Below are 22,647 nucleotides of genomic sequence, written 5' to 3'. Positions count from 1 at the left end.
ATGCAATGATTTCTTTTCCATAGGTCTTTCAACATGGCTGCCCAGTGCAGACACTTTCTTCTAGAGAGACTTTGCAATACTCACGAAGTCTCATATAAAGTTGGAGACCTGATCAGCTTCCCTGTGCGGGGAAACCGCTTTGCGCGGCTAACTCTTGCAAGAAAGCGCGTTAGCTTTCCAACTGTTTTCTACCATCTCCTAATTGGTGCGTTGAATCCCTTCCTTACCCGTGACTGGCGCCTCAATATCCAACATAGTGCGCTCCTGGCGCAGGATGGCGGCACCCTCATCGATGATGCGCAGGGCCACGGCTTCCTCGAGACGGCCTTCCTTTGTGAGGTGAGCTTTGAGCAGGTCCACTCGCGGCCGGCCCTCCGCGTCAAACACCTCCTTCATGGTCAGCCGATGGGCCAGGGGGAAGGGGACCGCTGGAGATGGAAATGTGGAGATGATGGAGAAAGTGCGGGGGATGAGATGGAAGGAAGGGAGTTAAATTATGCAGGGAGAGGGAGAAAGAAGCCGGAAAGAGGAGATTGTGTATTACAATGCAGAAAATGATTTATTGATATTTCCTGTACACTTCAACAAGCTTGCCCACAGTTGTCAGAAGCCCCAATCCTCACCATTATCCTGATCATACCTCTGCTGCAGGCTTGCAGTGTGCGCGTATGTACATGTGTGCGTTGTGTGTGTGTGTGTGTGTGTGTGTGTGTGTGTGTGTGTGTGTGTGTGTGTTATGGAGGCCTAAGCGGGTTGTACTGAAGTAGGGGCTGCCACAGTTATCAGGGCTGCTGCCTCTGTTCTGCAGCGATGTCTTTCTTACATAATGAAGGCCCCCAGGGTGCCAATGGAGAGGGGGGTTGACTGACGATGAGGGTGACACAGCAAGAGTACACAGCTGCACGTGAGAAGGCGTGCGCACACACACACACACACACACACGCACACATATATGAAGACACACTTGACAAAAGCGCACACACGCCCTGTTGTTAGCAAACAGGCAGAAACTATGTGGCACGCTCCTGCACCCGGCAGAGGTGCAGGAGCATCTGTACATCATGTATGTCACACTGGCATTAACATGCACGACTGCACAAGTGTGTATAAGTGGCAGTGCACACACACTCACACACACACACACAAGCTCATAAAAGGTATTGTTATGAAGGATCCACAGAGCCTGTTTGAGCCCCACCAGTGCTAACACAGATAATGGCCTAGATCACACGCTAAAAACTAGGCCTGGCTCTGAATGCGCACGCACACACACACACACACACACACACACACACACACACACACACACACACACACACACACACACACACTCTGTCACTTTGTCTCTGTTTTGCACTCTCTCCTCTTGTCCCTTCTCTGTTTTTTTCTGTTTTCGCTCGCCTCTCCCTCTTGCTCCTTCGCTCTCTTCTTTCTGCTCTAACAGGCCACAGTCTCCTCCGCGAGGTTCCACGCTGATGTCTGTCGTTACATTTTAATGTGACCGCGCGTTTTCATTCTTTCTTCACAGTATAAGCAGCTCAGCAAAAACACGGAGCCAGTCAGCAGGGTTTAATGTAGTCATTGCTGAGACATCGTCGTCATTTAGCCAATGCTAAATGAGCCGTTGCAATAAAATATATTACAATGTGACTTTAGTCAAAATATGTCTGTTAACGCACGAACAGTTGCTGACAAAGCCTGCATTTGTGGCTGTTAATCAACATGGAGAAAGAGGTGACGTTGAGATTTTTGTTCCGCCGAAAACTCAACACACCCTGAATACGTTAACCCTCCCGGCACACACAAAGATCTACCTGATTCATATTTAGATGTTCCAGAATATCTAAAGTCACCTCAGGCTGCTGCTAGATAACTGCTACTGCATCCCCATGACACTTTTACACACCTTATGATTGAACACAACACAGGAGAGCATGCTGAGACATCCCAGGACACTTCAGGCTGCCAAGCTGAAGGGTCTGCTTTCCATCGATTGAGAACAGCGGTTCTTACATGTTAAAACCATTTTTGCATTACAAGTTAGGAGCGATTAATATTTTAAAAGCCTTGTGCACCCCAGGCTGTCAGAGAACATAAGCCCAAAAAGGAATTACTCATGCATGCTGGTATTTGTGTGACATTATATTTATTTATAAAAGGAAACAACAGGGCTCAGGCAGTATGTGGATAAACCTCCTCCTTCAGTGTACCGTCCTGTACCGGCATATAGCACCGCACTGTTCTGAGCTGTGCTACAAAATGTACTCGGGCTGGAACATGTCATTACAAAAAGCTGCCAGCACAGTGTTAGAAGGGCTGCGGTACTCTTTTAAAACTCAAGCACACACATGAACTCAATTTGTGGATGTATATTTCTGGTTGAAGGTAAAACTGAGGCCTCAAGTGTGCATGTGTGTAACAGCGAGAGAGCCTGAGGAGGGAGAGGAGGGTAGAAGTGAGAGGGACGGAGTGTGAAACTCGTAAATTGTGAGAGCAGTGTGAAAGTAGGGCAGGTAGGAGAGAGTGAAGAGAGCAGCAGAGACACACAGCTTGGGAAAGGAACTATACTTGGGAAAACTATACTTGGTAGTTGGGGAATAGAGGCGAGAAGAGGTTCGGCACAGGCAATGGCAAACCGTTTGATGAGTGTACAGTTCAAGAGGAATGCTAGGAGATTTGAGTCCAATCTTATAGCTCTGAGCGCACGTGCAGAGGTTAAAGACAGACAGATGTAAATTACGAAGAGACCTTGTTTGGATTTAATAAAGTGATTCTGATACAAATCTGAGAAACATGCCCGTACAGCTTTTCTGTCTCAGAGCAATTTTCTGCTTGTAACAATGGAAAGCTTTCTGCAGTATGCATATGAATTTGCAAGCCTGGAGGAGAACATTAAGGCAGAGGAAATGCATTTAAGACTTACTGTACACTCATAATATACAGTATATTACACCATTGCAGGAGTCCGACCATCAGATCATCCTATAGGTCTGGCTCATGCATTTGCATACGTCTTATACGAGTCTATACTGGATCTTATTGAACAAAGAAAGTGGATCAAGTGAGAACAGGTTGGGAGGGAGCATGCCAGTGTATCCTTGAGCAAGATACTAACCCCAAGTTGCTGCCGATGTATTTGTGGGAGTCTGAATGTTTGACAGAAAGTAAACATAGAAAAAAGTGTGATTTGAGCTGTCAAGTCGAGTAGAAAAACGGTACATACGAAACAGTCCATCTACCATTTTTCCCTTTTATTTCATTAGAATTTTATGCTATGCTAGTAGCTCTGAGGTGCTTCATGCTAAATGCTAACACTAGTTGTTGTCACATCCCACCAAACACGGATGAAACCCTGACATCATCTCCCACGCTACAAGACAAAAAACTGGGCAAACATTGAAGTGCAAACGATGACGCTGTTTCCAGGAGAATAGAGGTCGAGTCACATGATCTTTTACAAAGGCTGAATAACAATCAGGTTAATGCATTTAGGGCAATTAAATGCATTTGTCAGTGACGTCTAATATGGTATGTAAATGGTAAACAGAAAGCCACACATCTTCTGCATGTGCTCACACTACTATTACCAGTGCCTTTTTAAAAAATGTAAACAGTACTTTTAAGCAAATTCTGGCCATTTAGATCAAAATTGTGGGTGACTTCACCTCCCTATCTCTGATGTCAGCATCAGACTCAGAGATTTTACTATTCAAGGATGAAGATGTATAGCTCAGCAGGACAAGAAATGGCCTGAAAGCCTGAGGTCACTGTACAGGTGTCTTTTTTTTTTCTTCATCCTTTCTACGGAGAACATTTTGTGCATTTTGAACAATAAAGAGATGGTAAAACAAATATTCTTCAACACTTGCTGCCTCTTGGCATCCAGGCAATGTTCAAGAAGCTCCTGGAACCAGCGCCATTCCCACTTTCGGTATGGAACTAACTTTCAACCATGAGTAGACGTTGAAAAAGGACCGCCACCCGAGGGTTATTCAACGGTAAAATATATGCTGGGATGCAAAGATGAATAATGTTCATGTTGTTAGTAGTACATAATCTACAGATTTTACACAAAAAGTAACAGTCCCATTTTAAAATGTTTGACTTCAGAGAGGAATTGGTTACAGCTTGGCCACTCTAAGGGGCCATAGTGCTAAACTCTGGGCTCAAAAATATCTACATCCATCTTTTATATAAAGCCCATAGTAGATTTTGAGCATTATTTTTTTAGGTACTCAAAGTTTGAACTCTTAATATACAGGAAGCAAAACAAAAAATGTTGAAGCCCAGTGGAGTTCAGGGTTGAGTTAAATTCCAAGTTAGTCCATTGTCAGCTGAGCTTTTCATTATTAACCATTTCATCCCAAAGGACATCGAATTAAATATTAACGGCTAAACTGAATGTTCTGTAACCCTGCTTGACCCTCACATACATGACGCTGACTGTGCTACCTGCCGGAGGGACTTCGGGGGTGGAAATTATTTTTCCAAGTCTGTGTGAGAAAATTATGTTTTTGTTCCTAACAAAGGCTCATTATGTGTCATTTGATGGCGATGACAAGAAAAGACCACAAATTTCTGTGTCACATCTTGTGCTGAAGGTTCAATACGCAGAATAATTTCAAGTGGTGTATTGCAACTGGCCTATCTACTCTCACCAGAGACCACGAGGAGCAGCGATTTACCATCTTTTTTCTGAAGACAAGCACCTCAGCCACAAAGCCCAGGAAACTCTTAAATTAATTTTGGCTAAATTTAGTCAACAATGCTTGTGTTAGCATTTATTGTTAAAATGCTCACCTCATGGTTTTACTTGGTCTTTCATACCAAGTTATTATTATGCAACATTTTTGTAACCTGCCAAGGGAATGCAGACGCAAATTAGCTTTAAACTACCTCAGGTACAATGGACGAACACAAATACCAATTTAAAATAAAAGAATTCATGCCTTCAGCTCTGACTGTGTGTTATGGTTCCGATGTCATGGCAAAACTTTAAATAGTCAAACGTGTAAATGGAAAGAAACTGTGCTTACTTTGATTTACAGTCAGCTCACCTTTGTTGCTATTGCATTTCTTGAAGTTAAAAAAAAATTGAAAATCTTTATATTTTACCCCAAACATGATCCTTTTTCTGACCCTGGTGCCAACCTAAACAGTAACTGAAAGCAATGGCAGCCAGCGAATTTAAACACAACTTGAGGATAAAAGTTTGAAAGTCATCAGTTCCATATGGGACTGGAAACGCAGTCTCTTGTGTGAGTGGCACGTGACTTGCTTCCACCAACCCTCCAACTGCTCTATAAATTTAAAAGCGCTTTACTGTGTTTCCATAGAGACAAATCAACAGATAAAATTTAGTAGTTCACTAACCTCCCCACCATGTGTCGCAGGAACTGCTTCTGTGCTTGTACACAAAAGAGAGAAAATTTGTCTCCAAGAGTACAAATAACTGCACTTCATGACTATTTCTTGAACTGTTGTGAGACTGTTTGGTGTGAAGATGAAGGCCTCAGCCAGAGAAACAATGGCAAAGAGCCATCTGGCAGCCACTGGTCGTATTCCCCAATCACTTGTGAATGGTTGCTGGAGGTTGCGGGCAGTCACGATGAAACCAATTGTTAAATCTCCATTCATGCAAGCCTAGAGACTGGTAACCACTAGTCACTAGGGAAGTGTGTATTCTGCAACTGGTTAGCGAGTTGTTAGTGGTAAATGAAATTGATTACAAAGAAGTACATGGTGGAGCACCAGAAACCTCCATGTGATTGCCTTGGGCTCTAGTAGACTGCTGCTGTCACCCATAGTTTGCACGAAAGACGCCGACTAGTAAGCAAATACTTGCTGACTACTCACCAACTTTGACTAGTGCAACGCAAATAGGTTGCCATTCACCTTTTTCCAGTTTCACTACAACTCAGAAAATAAATGGTGAGTGTTTGCAGACAAGTCTGTGTTTTCCATGCAGACACAGACTCTGTGTAAGTTCTTGTAATGCACTGTCAGAGTGTGTTGCTTGGATGAACCCCAGGAAGAATAGCTGCAGCACTGCTGTAGTTAATGGAGATCATAATAAGCTAACTAAACCGTGCCAACCTGCTAGCAAACAAAGCAACAACAAGGAGGTTTTTGGTGCAACACCCTCTTTACAACTGAGTTCACCTAGCAGCAGTCAGCAACAATCACTAACCGATCAGGGAACACACGTTTTTTCCTCGTGACCACAGGTTGCCAGGGGCTTCCCAACTGGTCTGTAGGCCTGTGTGGCTGAGAGGCTTTAAGAGTCTGCACATCTAAAGTGACTAAAATCTTTGCACAATGCTAAAGCTGTTTACATAAAATAGGATGGATGAATACTGTAATATACAGAAAGAAGGAAAGCGTTATCAATAAGAGTAGCTCTTACAAAGCACTCTGATGGCATCACATTGACTGGGATAAACAATAAGCTAGGCTAAATCAATCATTTCAGGATGTAGAATCGAAGCATATGTCTTAACTTTAATACTAAAACTGAGGACGTCCTAGTCAATTGCTAATGGATACTGTGCAGTGTCAAAAAAACTGTACTTAATCAGTTAATCATGAACCTTTCACGGTAATATCACCTGTCATGCACTGGCACATAAATGCATCGTGGCAGTATGACATGAAGCCCATGTATGCCCAAACATCAGCGCAAGCCTTTATACTTATAAGGAGGACACCTGAGGTCAGATGACTGTTTTTATATCCCGCGTTTTTCTGGAAGACTTGAGTAAATTATGTAACACAAGTAAGATAACTGCTTGATTAATATCAGAATTTAAGACGACTACAGACAAATGTTGATTACAGAAATGTGCTACCCCTGGCGCCTCTAATCTGGCACACTCTAACAAACTATGAAGTAGGATGCTTTTAATGATTTCCTATTTTTCTCAGTTCTCAGCAGTGTGAAGGTCTAAATAGTTTGGCTTCCGAACATCTTTGGAAAAGCCCTGCTGTTAAATATCAGGCAGCTGGGTACAACCGGCACATTAATATTAATGTAATGTGTGTTGTCATTAGGAATACATCAACGAAATACTGAGTAAAATAGCGTCTCACACACAGATATCGGCATAGTAAAGATGGTGTGTCTCTAACGTCCGCATGAGCTCAGACCACAGCGGCCACACTTCCTCAGTGAAGTGGCGGCTGGCAGTATTTCTCCCAAATGCTGCTCTAAGGCATTTTAACACTTTGTGATGCTGCCAAGTGTTTCAACCTTGGGAGGGAACTTTCCTTCCAGAAAGTACAGTCTGAGCTGTCCCCTGTCTGAGTACAGATGACAAATACAGTGAACTCCACTTTCTGGAGTGGAGTGAAAAAAGAAAAAGTTATTCATCCAAAACTGTCCACTTCGCGTGATGCATAGCGTGCGTGTGAGGTGAGACGGACCGAACGGCGCGAGATGAGCAAATAGGTGAAAGCTTTTCCGTCTTTTTTTCCTCATGCACTTTGTACTGTTTTCGTCTTCTGGCCCACTCTCCACAGCTGAACTCCCCGGTGTGGAATTTATTAGGCGCCAGAGCTGCCAGCTCAGCCAAAAATCTCCCCATTGCAGAGCACTGTGGGGGAGCCTGAGAGAAAAATCTATGACATAGCTGTCAACCAAATCTCCTAGATTTGTTTGGGCTGGCCTAATAGCCTAACTGGAGCAGAATCTGATCGGAATCCTATTGTTTTGTGTGCATCGTCCCTAATGGCTAAAGTCAATTACGGGGAACTATTTCATCAGTTTTAATAACACAGGGACACCATTCATGATCAGACAGGCTGGTGCAGGATGCAGGAAGTGACAGCAAGCGAGAACAGACAGATTGCAGAAATGACGGTAGAAGGCACCCATGATCCATCTGTCCTCGTTTGTGTCTTTCCTCCAAATGTTGTAAAATATGACTAAAGAGTGTCGAGGAGGGAAATTATTTTACTGCTATTGGTAAATAATTGTCATTGCATTAATAATATAATTTGCAGCATGGATATTGCATTCAGGGGTAGAACAGTGTGTGTCTTTCAGAAAGGCTAAAAGTCACAGGCTGACAGGAAACAGGCTTGCAGAGAGTTTGCACAAGCAGGAAGTTATTTTAAGCAACAGTATGATCATTGCTTTAACAATGTAACAGATAGCTTTAAGAAGGCCTTAAGATGCTTATGCACACAGTTATTATGTTTAGTAGAGGTTCTTGATTAAAACATTTATTTAGTAAAAGTCATATCCATAGTTTCAGTTCGATTATTACATATACGAGAGTGGTTTCTGTCTCTCTGTCTGGTGAGGGGTCAGGAGCTAGTCGCGAGGTGAAACAGGGTGCAATTGTGGTTAGCACACAGACGCACACACACACACACTCAGTTAGAGAATCATTTATAGGTGAAAGTTTAATCATGTTTTGCTGATGTTGCAAAGAGCAGTTTGTCGCAGAACTGCTGCGAGCATCCGGCAGTGACAGGAAGCACCTGTTGTGAAGATAGGAGACAATTGTTCTTTTAAACTGTGTCAAAAGTCGTTGTGGTTTTGATTTGATCTATGTATAAAATGTATCTGTGACGTATGAAGGGGCGTCAGTAAACAAACCCTGATGCTATAAAATATCTGTTCATGCTTTGATTGAGTCGAGGACTACTGGCTGTCTGCGTACAGAGTGTCTTCCCACGCGTGTATTCATTAAAATCATCGTTTGACTTCACCCGGCCGGATTGGTGTGGTTATTCTTCGATCACCTCTTGTACCCTTCCTCAATATTGAATCTTAACATTTGGGGGCTTCGTCCGGTTATTGGGGAAGGAGAGTTGGAGGTTTGGACGGAGAAATCCGGGGTCTTGGGTGGTCTGACGGGCAGACATGAATTCCAGTGGTCTAAGTGAGTGGGCATAAGCCGGCTTATCCAAAAGGTAAGGCACTACCTGTTGAATTATTTCCAAAGTGTGCCAAATTGGACATGATAAAATTTAAGTCTACTCACTGAAGTTACTGGTGGATGTCTGTTTTGATTTTGATGAAAATCTCATGAGTTGATGCAGTTAGAGTTCTGCTAAGAAGAAATGAAAGTAGTTAAGAGTCTGATAAGAAAAGTTTAAATAATGGGTTGAAGTCCCAAAGAAATTGAGTTAGAGTCTCAAGTAGTTGGTAGGGAATTGGTTATTGTGTTGGTTAGAGTCCAAATTTGGTCATAAGAGTGGACCTGAGCGGTCAAATTGGCCACTAGGTTGCACCTGCCTCAGTTATACACTTGTTTCGGGTGTTGATTGTTGTTTCAAAGTATTATAAATTATTCTAGAACGGCAGTTCGAGTCTGCTAGGAAGCGCAGTTCTCGGAGGTAATGCTCCCTCCTGGCCGAGGACGCTTGGCCCTGACCTATCGGCGAATAGGGTTAGTACGGTTGGCAACCGGGGAGAACTTGGGAACCTCCAAAATAGCTAGGAGTTAGTCTCCTTACCGTTTGCAACGGTATCTGCGCTTTTTTGGACAGGAGAAGTTGGACTTCGGGCGTGTAACTTTAACTTAACACTTCGAGGTAAGCCTTGGCTGTGAAATGCCAAAAATAGAGCTTCAGGTAAAGTTTGGGTTGGTTGACGCTTTTAAATTGAGTTAGGGATTTTAGAAATGAGGCCAGAAACAGTTAAAGTCTTGATACTGGTTAATTGGTCGCAAAAAACTCAGGGAATTTATCCGCTGGGCGGTTATTTTAAATTTGTCGAAATTGGTTAGGCGCTAAAGCTGACAGATCTGACAGTAGTTGTAAATATAAGACGTTGTTGTAATATAGAATAATAAAATTTGGTGTGAGAGATCTCTGTGTGTCGAGTCAGTAATGCACTGACTGCCTGCTGCTATTTTTGGAGGTGTGTGTGTGAGTGAAAATGCAAATGAGTAAGCAGTGAACTGTTTAAGCCACAGTTGGTTTTACAAATACTGCTGCAAACATTGTTGAGTGTGTGTTTAAAATGCCATTTATGTTTATTAGAGGACTATAAATAGAGTTTTGAGTTGCCGTAGGGGATGCATAGTAACTGACTGAGTTTGGATGTAGATATATATATATGTTGAGTGCACTGTATATACTTAAGACTAACACATCACTTTCAGTAGTAACTTTTCTCCAGCATTAGTTGCTGGTGGGTTTTATTTTTTCAATTTCTTGTGTGAATGCGGTGACTAGAAGGTTTTGAATGATGAATAAAGGTGTGAGAGGTATTTCTTGGGTGATGTAAAGTAGGACGTTTTAAAGTTTGAAAGTGTTTTTAATTTGAGAGAGACATGAGTGATGTTATAAGAGTTTAGTTTATTTAAAAGGTGTGTGTGAGAGGATTATGAAATCATTGTGTGAATGATGCTACATTTTAGGTCAAAAGTTAGTAGAATTACAGAGGGTTTGTAGATTGTAAATACAAAATAAGTTTGATTAGCCTGGAGAAACAGCAAAGCAGTTTGAGCTGCTCTGAGCAGCTGCGTGCGGTGTGTGTGTAACAGGAAATGGTGTGGGTGACAGGAAGTTTGCATGCTCATATAAGGTGATGTGTGAACAGGGGAAGTCTGAGAGAGAAGTGTGTGCGTAGGCAAAATGCAGAGTGTGTGCATGAAATAAGGGAGTATTGTTTTTTACATCAAGGTTTAGTAGAACTAAAGTAGAACGTCACAAACAAACAAAAGAAAATAAAATGAAGAGAGAAAATAATGTGGTTCCCTGACCGGGAGAGAAAATAACTGACAATTACATTAATGAATAGAAAACACACATACACAAAGTGCCATATGTGAAATTATTCTAGGAAGGAGTCAGAATTGAGATAGCTTATTATAGAGATAGTTTAACATAAGATGCAATGAAGGAAGCAGCTTACATTCCTTTAATTCCCAGAGCCAGTGTGTTCCCTCCCCTGCCCACTTGGGCCCCGTATCAGGCGAGTATGGAAGGCTGGATAGCCCATGACGGGTAAGATCCCACCTCGAAACCCTGGGACAACCTAAGGCAGGCACAGTCACGAATACTCTCGGACCTGACGGGTAAGACCGCTGGGCTAGGGTGGAGGTGGAAAGTGGCAAGTGGAGCCCTACCTTCTGGCTGAGGACAAGGAATGCTGCTATTTAAGGTAGGAAATCAGAATTTGGGTTAGTAAAGTTGGGGAGGAGAAAATTGACTGTTTAAAGGCAAAATTATGAAGGAGTCTGACACACTGTAAAAGCACCATATGCAAATTCACACACACAAACAGGAAATGCATTAAACTTATAAAGACAAGACAAGCTCATGGAGTTTAATGCATAGACACTGATTAAACCTGGCTAAGAACACAAACATAGGCAATGAAGAACAGCTTGCTATTTTGTATGAATGATACAAGGGTGCGAATGCTTAATAAAATACATTTGAGTTTGTAATTGAGGAATAGAATAAGCCATATGACAAAGGGAGTTATGAAAACAAAAAAAGGGATTAAAGTAGTTTTAAAAAAGAGTGACTTAGGAGTGCTCTCGTACTGAGTGATCAACACTAGTGATCACTGTTGGAAGAAATAAAATGATTTAATGAGTTGGGAATGTTTAAACATATGTTTCTGTTGTTGCAGCTTCTTGAGAGATGACTCAGTATGCAAATTAGCTGGAGTGTGTGGTGACGAAAGAACTTCCTGAGTGTGTGTGTGACTGTGACTTTCAGGAAGAGGAAGCATAGCAGAGACGAGAAGTGCAGATTGGGGTAGGAAATTTATAGTTTAGTGATATGTTGTTGTAAGGGGGTTTTATGCTGAATTGAAGTATGTTATAGAGCATAAGGGGGTGATTTTTGTGTGCAAATTGAGTGGTTTTAATGAGACTTTTGGTGTATTGAGGAGGTGAAATTATGTGGTGGCAAGATTTGTGTGTTTAAGGTTGTTGTGGTGATGGGTTGATTCTGTCAGGTAGGTTGTTGTTGTTATTTTTGTTTTTAATAGAGGGAGTTTTAGGAAACATGGACATGTCTAAAATTGGGCCCATTATTTTGTAACAGTGCACTTAAAGACAACCTGTCAGGTGATTTTGTTTTGTTCTTATGAGCTAACAATCAGCTCTATTTTTCATTTCTGTTTTAAGCAGGCCTGCAACAGTGAATAACGGCGCTGAAAGTTCTCGGGAAGAGCAAATATAAGGCGGCTTTCCAGATTATAATTGGCTGAGGAGAAAGCTACCTGTGGGGACTGATCAAGGTCGTAAGTCCCTGTAAAAAGGATTTTATGCGAGTCAATCCAGTCCAAAAGCATAAAGAAATATTTTCCTATGGAAAATAAAAATGACGGAGCTCATTTTGCTGAGGGTGGAGTATCTGATCCTGCGGGAAGCTCCACTATCAGCAAATACATGGTGTGACTGGATGTGAGTGAATGTGTGACTGCATGTGAGTGAATGTGTGACTGAATGTGAGTGAGGATGAATTAATGTGGACAAACAATTTGTTTTTACCAGAAGAAAATGTCTGTTTTGTTTTATTAGGTGGGGTTAGGTTATGGGATTATAGTATATTGTTGGGAGAAGGCCAAATGCTAAAGGGGAAATATTTTTGATGTGACTCAGTCACCATTAATTGAAGAAACACATGACTGATAACTGTTCTGTTTTAAGTTTATTTTTATGACACAGATTGGATCATGAGTGGGGAAACTGAGCATTTTTAAGTTTTGTATAGTATCTTGACACATGAAATGTATCAAGATAAAGGGGGGTTTAGGGTTTAATAATTTAATTGTTTAATAATTTAGGATCATTTTAGGACCTTTTGGGTTTTTGATCATTTGGATATGGTAAAACTGAAACTGTTATTTTTAAGTTAAGGTTAAAGGATTAAAAGTGAACTTGTCACGGTTTGCGAGGCAAGCCGTGTGGAGTTGTAGAAAAGGACCCAAAAGGCGGCAGCTCTGGTGCAGGTGAATATTTATTTACAACGGTGGGCACAAAACAGCACTGGTGGAAAAACAAGAAACCGGAAACCTAAACTGGGTAAGCTAATAAAACAAACCAGAAACGAGGATGCAGGGAGGTCCGGGGAAATACACCCAGAGAACATAGGGAGATTACACACAGGTGGGAAACACAGGTGACACTGATAAACATAACGAGACAGGGCAGGAGTGAACACAACATTACGCATACTGACGAGAGACTGTCAAAGTAAAACAGGAAGTACACAGAGGTTCAGACAGGAGGAGAGAAAGCACGGGGAGAACACAGACATAACAGGCTGGGGGGAAACATGGAATAAACACAAAGAGAGACGAGAGCTCATAAATACACAGAGGGGCACAAAGGGGTAAGAGCCACAAAGGGAAAAAACACTTAGGGAACACCACAACAGGACACCTCAGAAAACCTGGCCTAAATAAGGAGCGAAAATACAAGGAACCAAGAATACTGGGCCAACATGGCCCAGGACCATGACAGAACTGAATCCTGTTTAGAAGATACAATGCCGGTTTTTCAAAGCTGTGAATAATTCTTAGAGGGAAAATTAGTGAGGGTTGAAGGAGTAGAACAGGTTTGATTTTTTGATTTTTAGAAGAAGTGGTTATAATGTAGGCTTACACATACAGATATTACATAGGTTTATCTTTAGGATAAAGGGGGAGCTTATACGGAGAAATGATTTTTATACATATTGCATTTTGTGCTTTTAAAGGAGTTGTGGCTCAAATTTGTCTCTGGAGGGTCACGAGCCTTTGGCTAGCGCTATGATTAGCCAATCTACTGTGAGGGTAATATGAGTACATGAAGGATTGCACACGCTTACAGACACAGAGTTAAGAAACACACATGACAGTATTGATTCCAGGCAAAAGGCCTTAAATTCATTTAGCTTTTAACTGAACTTAAAGAAGGACCAAAGAGGAAGGAAAGCATATATTTTGGTTAAGTCTGATAAACTAGAATTAGGAGGTATTGTTACATTAAAGGGAGCAAAATGAAATAAAAAGGCTATACCGAAACAGGTGATAACATAGGAAATGTGAGGTTAAAATGAAGTTAACACATAGGAGTTGTTTCAAGGCAGCATTTACCTATGATAAAATGTATACAGGAGTAATTGCTTATATGCTTAAACTTAATTGATTAAAGTGGTTGTTTTCTTTTAGAGTAGAGGAACTTGCAGCAGCGACAATTTGTGCACAGGAGGTTGATGATCAGATAAGGGAAAATAGAGCGAGCAACCGGACGTGAAACCAGCGCTTAAAAGAATTTTAAAGTGATGAGTAACGTTGAAGAGTATACATAAATACAAGTCAATAAGTTAAGAAGATAATTAGGATCAGGCTTTTGATTAAAGAGTCTCAGATAGGATAAGTTAGGGAGATGCAAGAAAAGGTGTTTTGTTTCCTTTGCAGAAGACCACAGGAGGGGCGAGGATCCTGGAGATCTCGAGGTTCGAGACCACCAGAGAAGGGTCGGCGTGAGGACACAATGTATTGTGACCTCTGGTTTTCCAGAGGTCAAAAGGGGGAGTGTCGAGGAGGGAAATTATTTTACTGCTATTGGTAAATAATTGTCATTGCATTAATAATATAATTTGCAGCATGGATATTGCATTCAGGGGTAGAACAGTGTGTGTCTTTCAGAAAGGCTAAAAGTCACAGGCTGACAGGAAACAGGCTTGCAGAGAGTTTGCACAAGCAGGAAGTTATTTTAAGCAACAGTATGATCATTGCTTTAACAATGTAACAGATAGCTTTAAGAAGGCCTTAAGATGCTTATGCACACAGTTATTATGTTTAGTAGAGGTTCTTGATTAAAACATTTATTTAGTAAAAGTCATATCCATAGTTTCAGTTCGATTATTACATATACGAGAGTGGTTTCTGTCTCTCTGTCTGGTGAGGGGTCAGGAGCTAGTCGCGAGGTGAAACAGGGTGCAATTGTGGTTAGCACACAGACGCACACACACACACACTCAGTTAGAGAATCATTTATAGGTGAAAGTTTAATCATGTTTTGCTGATGTTGCAAAGAGCAGTTTGTCGCAGAACTGCTGCGAGCATCCGGCAGTGACAGGAAGCACCTGTTGTGAAGATAGGAGACAATTGTTCTTTTAAACTGTGTCAAAAGTCGTTGTGGTTTTGATTTGATCTATGTATAAAATGTATCTGTGACGTATGAAGGGGCGTCAGTAAACAAACCCTGATGCTATAAAATATCTGTTCATGCTTTGATTGAGTCGAGGACTACTGGCTGTCTGCGTACAGAGTGTCTTCCCACGCGTGTATTCATTAAAATCATCGTTTGACTTCACCCGGCCGGATTGGTGTGGTTATTCTTCGATCACCTCTTGTACCCTTCCTCAATATTGAATCTTAACAAGAGGTATAAAACAAAACAAACTCGTGCCTCCTAATCGGCCGGGCGTCAGATCACCGAGGCGAGAAGCAAATTGTTTTTGGAAGCAGCCAGTTAATACGAAGACAAGGTGAAAATGCTGTATCCACAATAATTAGAGCAGCATATACGTGTTACGTGCAGGCTATGAATGAACTCATTACTGTGCAATGCTGAGCCTCCCCAGACTGTAACCGTCTGATGCTCATCCAGTGACATCAAACACAGCTGATTGCACGCCTGTATATGTACGTGTTTGTATGTTAGATGTGTTGCCCTCTCCAGGACCTCATCTAAAGTGATCGCACACACACACACACACAGCTCCCAGGATCGTTTCAATCCTACTGTCTACTGTCTGTACATGAATAAATGAAGGTGTAAGAAACCGGGGGGGGGGGGGGGGGGGGGGGGGGGTTAAAGAATGAGAGCAGCAAAGAGAGAGAGGGAGTGAAAAAATTGGGGTGTATGAGAGAGATGCATCTGTTCACATGTGTGTGCGTGCGTGCGTGCGTGTGTGTTTCTACCATCTTTGACCCAGATCAGGAAACATGGATTCGTGGGTCTTTGAAGGTGGTGGAGGTGGTGGGGGGGGACAGCTAAAGATACGTTTGAAGTTGTTCAATTAATGCACAGTTCACACATGATGGACCATCTGTGTACACACACACACACACACACACACACACACACACACACACACACACACACACACACACACACACACACACACTGAAACAACGGCCCATCCCCTAACAGCCTGTCCTCATTAGACAATCCCTCTCTCCCTCTCTCTCTCTGGAGTACCTCCTCTATAAATAGCCTTTGCCCTGCCACCCTCCCCACAGGGCAAACACAGACCTGTCAAGGTAGGACCCCTGGCTCACAACAGTGATGCCACAATCCGACACACACACACAGACACACACGCACATTTCACATAGAGGAATGGGATTGTATGTTACACCAAAAGGAAATATGCCAACTTTGCCCCAAACCTTGCTAGAGGTGATGTGGTGTGTGTGCAAGTGAGTTTGAGTGTGTTTGTGTGTGGTTTATGCATGTATGAATGCATATATGCATGTGAGCATATTGGATCACTCAGCTTTGGCGAGTACTCTTCAAAAATGTAGCGATTTGTTCAAAAGGTCATGAGCTATAACAGGCATATTTGACCTTTGCACTTTGAACCAGTGCGAGGATGCAGTTCAGCACATGATATTTTCTTTACCTTAAATATGACCAGATATTAGACAGCAAAATGATAATAATAATAAGGCCTGCCCTGTATGATCTGCCAGCATGCATCCTAGCATATTAGCACAGTATCCTGAGTAAATCATGACCCAGAGCGGAAGTAACAACTGTAACAACTGAGCTAAAAAAGATGTAATGACACAACAACAGTATCATCCACTGAGTTTGCAGTGTTATTACGTACGCTTGGGACGGTCGGTGACAGGAAAGTGTTGATTTTTCTCTTCTGTCACTACTCTAGTGGTGCAGACCTTTTCACATCATTCACCTCAACTTGTCTTCAGGAGAAAAGTTGTAACTATCTGTAATAATGATGGCCCCGTTTCACTTAGCTGAGCCAGCAGAGTGCACGCTACCAGGACACTGACACTGGGACATTTAAATGAAACATAGCCATGATTAATCTTATTAGTCACACCCTGTGTTTGACAAGCCAAAATATCCACCATGAGTAAGGGCTGTCAGACTGCAGGATACCGAAAGCCCAGCAGAGTCACATTCAGGGGTATTTGTGTTTTAATTTGTGTTCTGATGGGCTGTTTTCAGCACACAACGACTAGATATTTGGGGTGTTTGGATGAAATGGGGGAAAACATGAGGGTCATTTAAGTTTGCATGGTACTTGGTACTAATGTTGTTTTTTCTCACAGCATTAGCTGCTGATTCCAGTTCAAACCACAACACCAATGGCTATTTTTCTCAACAGGTGCGCTCTAAGCTACAAGTGTCACAGTCAGCCCTGAAAGTGAGCCAGCACGCTCAACACCAGAGCCCTGAAACTAGCTGACCAATAATAAATATGAGTCATCAGGCTAATTATATTAATTCTGCCATAAAAAAAGCATCAATAAAACAGAAGCACTGCACTTAGCATTACACATAAAGGTACATTATTTTTTGTTCTTGTGTTGTTAAACCAAGCGTTAGCCTAGCAGCATGCTACACTTTTTTAAACCCTTTCTTTGGTAAAATACACACTGTTACACATTTTATACATATATCTGCTCTTGGTGCCCATGAAAGCTTTTTAGCACCACTTGTGTGCTTTAATGGTGCCCAGCTTGTCGATTTTTATTGAGCTATTGTACCAACCTATTGTGCAAAGGTTTTTTGTTTTGTGTTTTTTTTTTTTTTTACATTTGAGGCATCTTAAAGGGTCTCCAATTCATTCTGTAGCCTCACAACTCCCCCCAGAATACAGCCAGCATCACAAAGAATGAGCTCACTGTCCGTACCGTCACCCAGCAGCTATGATTTCAGTGCAGTATTTGATGATAGCATTAAGTCAGTGGTCTACTTACAGATGAAAGTTCAAATTTTGAATATTTAAGATTGCTAGCTACTGACTCGTGGGTATAAGACTGTCCTGTGTCACCAGTGACCACTAGAGGAGACAACAGTTTCTAAATTATGCTGCTGAAACTATAATAGCATCAACATGGCTCTACTGTACATACAGAGGGGTTTCTGCAAAACTCTCAACATGTGTTGTCTTCAAATAGTGTGCATTACATGCAATTCAAATATAAGCCTTTTGTGACAGACACACCCACGCATACATACAAATGCACAGAGAGGGCATTGGGTTGGTTAAGTAATCAAAGAGTGTGCAAAGTCCATTAGGATGATGCTCTGCTACTCAACAGTGTGAAATACTACTCCTTCCTTTCTCTCTCTGTGTGTCCCTCTGTGCCTCCTTCTCTCTCACCCCAGCTACTTCACCTCCTCCGTGGCCTTGTCACATTTTCTCATTCCCTCTCTTCCTCACCTCGCCCCCACACTCTCTGCCTCTTTGTCCATTCCTCTCTTTATGCCTCCGTCCTTTGGTTCCATGTCTGTGCAATGCTCTCTGCTGAACATTGCTAAAAATCTATAATGTGGGGAACTACCGGGCACAGTCCATCTGCCAGAAATGCCCACTCTTTGACGACGCTCCCATCCTTGCTGTGGCTTTGTTGACTCTACAGCATTCTCACCTTGCTGATGGATCGGTGTGTTTATGACAGAAGATGCATATGAGTGTGTGTTGGTCTGTGAGATGGATGATGCACGAAGATGTAGATAATTCCGCTGCTGGCAAAAGAGCTCAGTTGACCTAACTGCATTACAACACACATGCAAAGCAGAGCTGCGAATATAAAATGATATGTGGCTTCTGCACATGTGGAGGGGAGCTGGTAACTTGAGGGTGAGGGCTGATGGGATTAATGGATGGATGCGGCAGTCAGAGAGGATCCAGGTTTCCCTGCACAGCTGCATCCATGTAGTTTTTCCACAGAGGTGCAGCACAGACATATGCACACGGAGCCCTAAATTCCTACGTGCAAAAATCTGCAAGAGCTCTCACCCCCCCCCCCCCCCCCCACCCCACCCCTTCTGAGCACGACGCACCACGGAATACCGGGGCATGCCCGAGCGACGCATCCAGCTGTCAGCTCCTCTTCTTCCGGCAGAGAGACCTTGCGAGTTTATTAAGGGGAGCCAGTGGGAGAGACAGAGAGGGCATCGTCGCATGTGACAGGCTGCGTGCGTGGAAGCATCGCTGCCATGCCCAGCCTCGTTGTGACCCGATAAGCACGACAATCTGTGCAAGCTCACACGGATCACAACCCAAGCAAGAGACCCTCCTCGCCTCCCCCTCCTCCTCATATAGCCGCCCGCGCATAAAGCAAACAAAAAAAGGGGAAAAGGAGAGACTCAAAACACATCAAATATTCCACAATCTAATGATGCAACAACACCATTAGAGCGTTGTGCATCATACTCATCGGGCGATGGGGGTCGGATACGCGGCTCGGCATCCATAAACTCCATTTTGTCTCTCATTTGACACTCAAGAGAAACAAGAGGAGGATGGGTGGGTGGAAGGGAGGTGGGGGGAAGCCAGGGAGACCTTAACGGAGACGTGGAAATAAGATACGCACGGGATTAGCAGAATCACCCACTGACACTCAGGGCCGTGTTTGAAAATGATAATAACGATACTACTAATAAAAACGTGGGTTTACAACAGCTGGTCGAGCCATGTCATGGTCACCGGTGGTTAAACGTTACAAGACGTTACAAGCACACACATCAGCGGCCGGTACGCCAAACTCACAGGGGGGATGACGGTGCGCACTCGGCCTGGCAAAGTTGTCCGCCTACCTGCTGTTCCAATCAATAATCTGATTTTGACTCGGATTTGATTTACAAACAAATAGAAGATAATGTAGGCCAACATATGGACGGACAGTTCGGCACATCTAACACAGAGAAGGCATCACGTGCAGTCAGATATGCAGCACACAAGCATCGATGACAGAAAGCTAAAAAAGAAAAAAGCCCCTTCCGAATGGCGATCCCCCTTCAAGCAGCATCCTACCCCCCTCACCCCCCGCGTTCTTCTTACACCGTTGCATACATGCAACATCATCCCGTGACACTATGCCCACATCCACAGCAGAAGCACGGAACGGTGGCTATCGCGGGTCGTACGCTCGACATTTATTTACCTTTATGTCTGCCTTTCGCTGTCATCGTCACACCGCTTGATGTTTCATTGGAACAAGATGCTCATCTCCCTCCCTGCTTTTACCTCTTATCACTCTCCCGGCTGTGCCTCTGTGGGGTATTATTCAGTAACGCGAAGCCACCGCTAGGAGTGGAACGCGTATGGAGCTCATGCAGCACAGGGGTGTCGCGCAAACGCTTTGGCTATACATAGAGGAAGAGACACCCCCCCCCCCCCCCTCTCCACCCCCCTCAGTTAGAAAGGGGGTAATGCCACGGTGAGGGGGTGAATTCTAATAGAATAACGAGGGAAGACCCTGATTATGGCGTACCGTGCTGGATACCCCCACCCCCTTTACTCCCCCCCCCCCCCCACCTCCATCACCACCTCCCTCCCCTGAATGGTTCAGAGGCACATGCATGCTGACACGCCAGCCAAAATATGCTGTTTTTATTGTAATAATTAGGTGCTATGGAAAAAGAACCATAATGATAGTCATAATAAATGATGAGCAAAACACGTGCGAATAAGAGACAGTGGTGCAACGGCAGGGATGCAAACAGAATAAAATTAAATTAAAAAAACAAACAAACAAAACAAACTAAAAAATAACGATGAGTTACAGCAGATTATTGGCACAGAGGAGCTCTCACTGGCCGTGCAGGGTTTGACATGCCTACATTTGATCACCCGGTCGGTGGGACTTGCGTTGCAGTCGGACATCCTGGAGTCGGGACGGGAACAGAGCCGAAGGGGTTTGGGGAAAGGGGGGGCTCTCTCTTCTGTCAAGGGCCGAGATTGTGGTGTCGGGTCCTCCGGCAGGCGTCGACAGTATGCGCGGTTGCTGGGTGCTTTTCTTGCTGCAGTAGTGGCATCACTCGGTGGAGTCTCCGTGCTCTCTCGGACGGGGGAAGCCTGCTGCTGCGCCTGCGGTGACTTTGGGGGAGGATAGGCGGATACCTAGCTGCTGTTGTGGCATGCTTGGATCCCGAATTTGTTTTCTGAGAGGGGGCGGGAGGGGGGTTGGTGTGTGTGAGGGGGTGCTGGTATAGCAGTGGTGGTGGTGGTGCTGCTGCTGCTGGTGGAGTCGGGGGTGGGGTGGTGGGGGTAGACTCTGGAGGTTAAGAGGCCGAAGAGACGCCTTGGAGAGAGGAGAGACGCGCAGGCTCTACCTCTCCAGGACGCCTCTGCAAGCGGTGCCGTGCAGCTGGCAACACCCCGGAATGGCGAAAGAAGGAACTCCCACGCAGATTCACGCACACGCAGGAGCGCATACACACACACGCAGACACACGCGCGGGTACACACTCAGACTCATACTGCCATCCTGTGGAGAGACTGATTACAGGGCTTTCCCCCCTGAACAGCAAATACTGTGGAGTGGGCATTTTGTGCGTGCTTGCGTGCGTGTAATAGCGTTCTCTGTTTGGCGTGAGCTTCTAGCATCGCGTTTTAATAAGGCTAAATATCATGTAAGTATTTATGATTATTGACCTGTGTGCCAGAATGGGAGGACAATCCAGTTCATACATGTTAACTTATAACTGAAAGTAACTCATTCAAATGGATCTCAACCAAAGTGATAAGGATGATTGATAAGGATTAAAGTTTATGAATGCAGCACTGAAATGTATAATTTTCAAATTCTATGTGCATCAAAAACATTGAAATGTGGGATAGAAAACAACAAGCATGACTTTATATAAAAAAGTGGCACTGTAAAGGAGTGTAAAAACACATCACTGTTTCCCACAGTGGTGAAAGACCTAAATCCGACAGTCAGGTCCATAATTCTTTGGACAGTAAGACTTTTTTGATACCACAGTGGATTTTAAATTAAACGATCAGCGTGAAGTTAGTGTCCAAATACTTATGAAGCTAAATGAAGACCATGAAGCATATTTTATGCATTCAATTTTTTTTCTCCACATAAAGATGAAAAAGAAGTTGAACAAATTGAATTTCGATACAAATGATTTATTTTACAAGGAAGCAAGCTAAGATTAGCCACTGCATTAGGAGATTAGCTGTTTTGTCTCAATTAGCTAACATAAGCCACAACTTTTAGCTATTAAAGCCCATCTAGAAAAAGTGACCAACATCAATACTGTGACAAAACATAGACATTCAGTTTAAGGAAGGACTTTCATTTGTTATGATGGCTCAAAGCTGTCTCTAAGGTATCTTTCCTCTGGCTAATATTCCTAGCTTGCCATGCTAGCACAGGTCCAGGCAGGAACCCTCTGACTGTTCCCACTTCGTGCTTCAAGACAAGACATGCTGTTAGAGCTCCTCAGTGAGGAACATGGGGAACTCTTGGCTTTGTCTATGTCTTCTTTTGAATGAATTTTCAAGCCTTTTCAAATCTTAGGTCTTTATTTGTGAAAGTTATATTGACTTTTTTTATAGGCCTGTTTAGCTTCTGTTATATTCTTCTCTTTTTATTTATTTTTTTATTCTCATCTATTGACTCTCACTGTTTTATTCTTGACGCTGACCTTCAGCTTTACACGACTCTATTTAAAACAGATTTTA

At 43.1% G+C, this 22,647-nt stretch overlaps 1 protein-coding gene across 5 annotated transcripts in view; it reads right to left on the bottom strand.

Moving 5' to 3' along the window:
* The window catches only part of LOC113033416 (protein phosphatase 3 catalytic subunit alpha-like), a 53,465-nt gene that overhangs the window by 19,194 nt on the left and 11,624 nt on the right, over window positions 1-22,647 (bottom strand). For 2 of the 5 annotated variants that reach the window (XM_080309413.1, XM_080309418.1), the window contains exons 1-2: window positions 3,116-3,257; window positions 228-428 (exon numbers count right to left, since the gene is read on the bottom strand). In XM_080309413.1, coding sequence (XP_080165539.1) covers window positions 228-428; window positions 3,116-3,242 — 328 coding nt within the window. In that variant the 5' untranslated portion in view covers window positions 3,243-3,257. Of the gene's footprint in view, window positions 1-227; window positions 429-3,115; window positions 3,258-20,113; window positions 20,294-20,792; window positions 21,249-22,647 lie in introns of those variants that run through there. The other 3 variants (XM_026187185.2, XM_026187194.2, XM_080309421.1) reach the window with 3 other exon arrangements.

The sequence above is a fragment of the Astatotilapia calliptera genome, chromosome 2, assembly GCF_964374335.1.
Source record: "Astatotilapia calliptera chromosome 2, fAstCal68.1, whole genome shotgun sequence".
NCBI classification, from domain to species: domain Eukaryota; kingdom Metazoa; phylum Chordata; class Actinopteri; order Cichliformes; family Cichlidae; genus Astatotilapia; species Astatotilapia calliptera.
The sequence above is the reverse complement of the archived record's forward strand: the minus strand, read 5'-3'. Positions and strand labels throughout refer to the sequence as shown.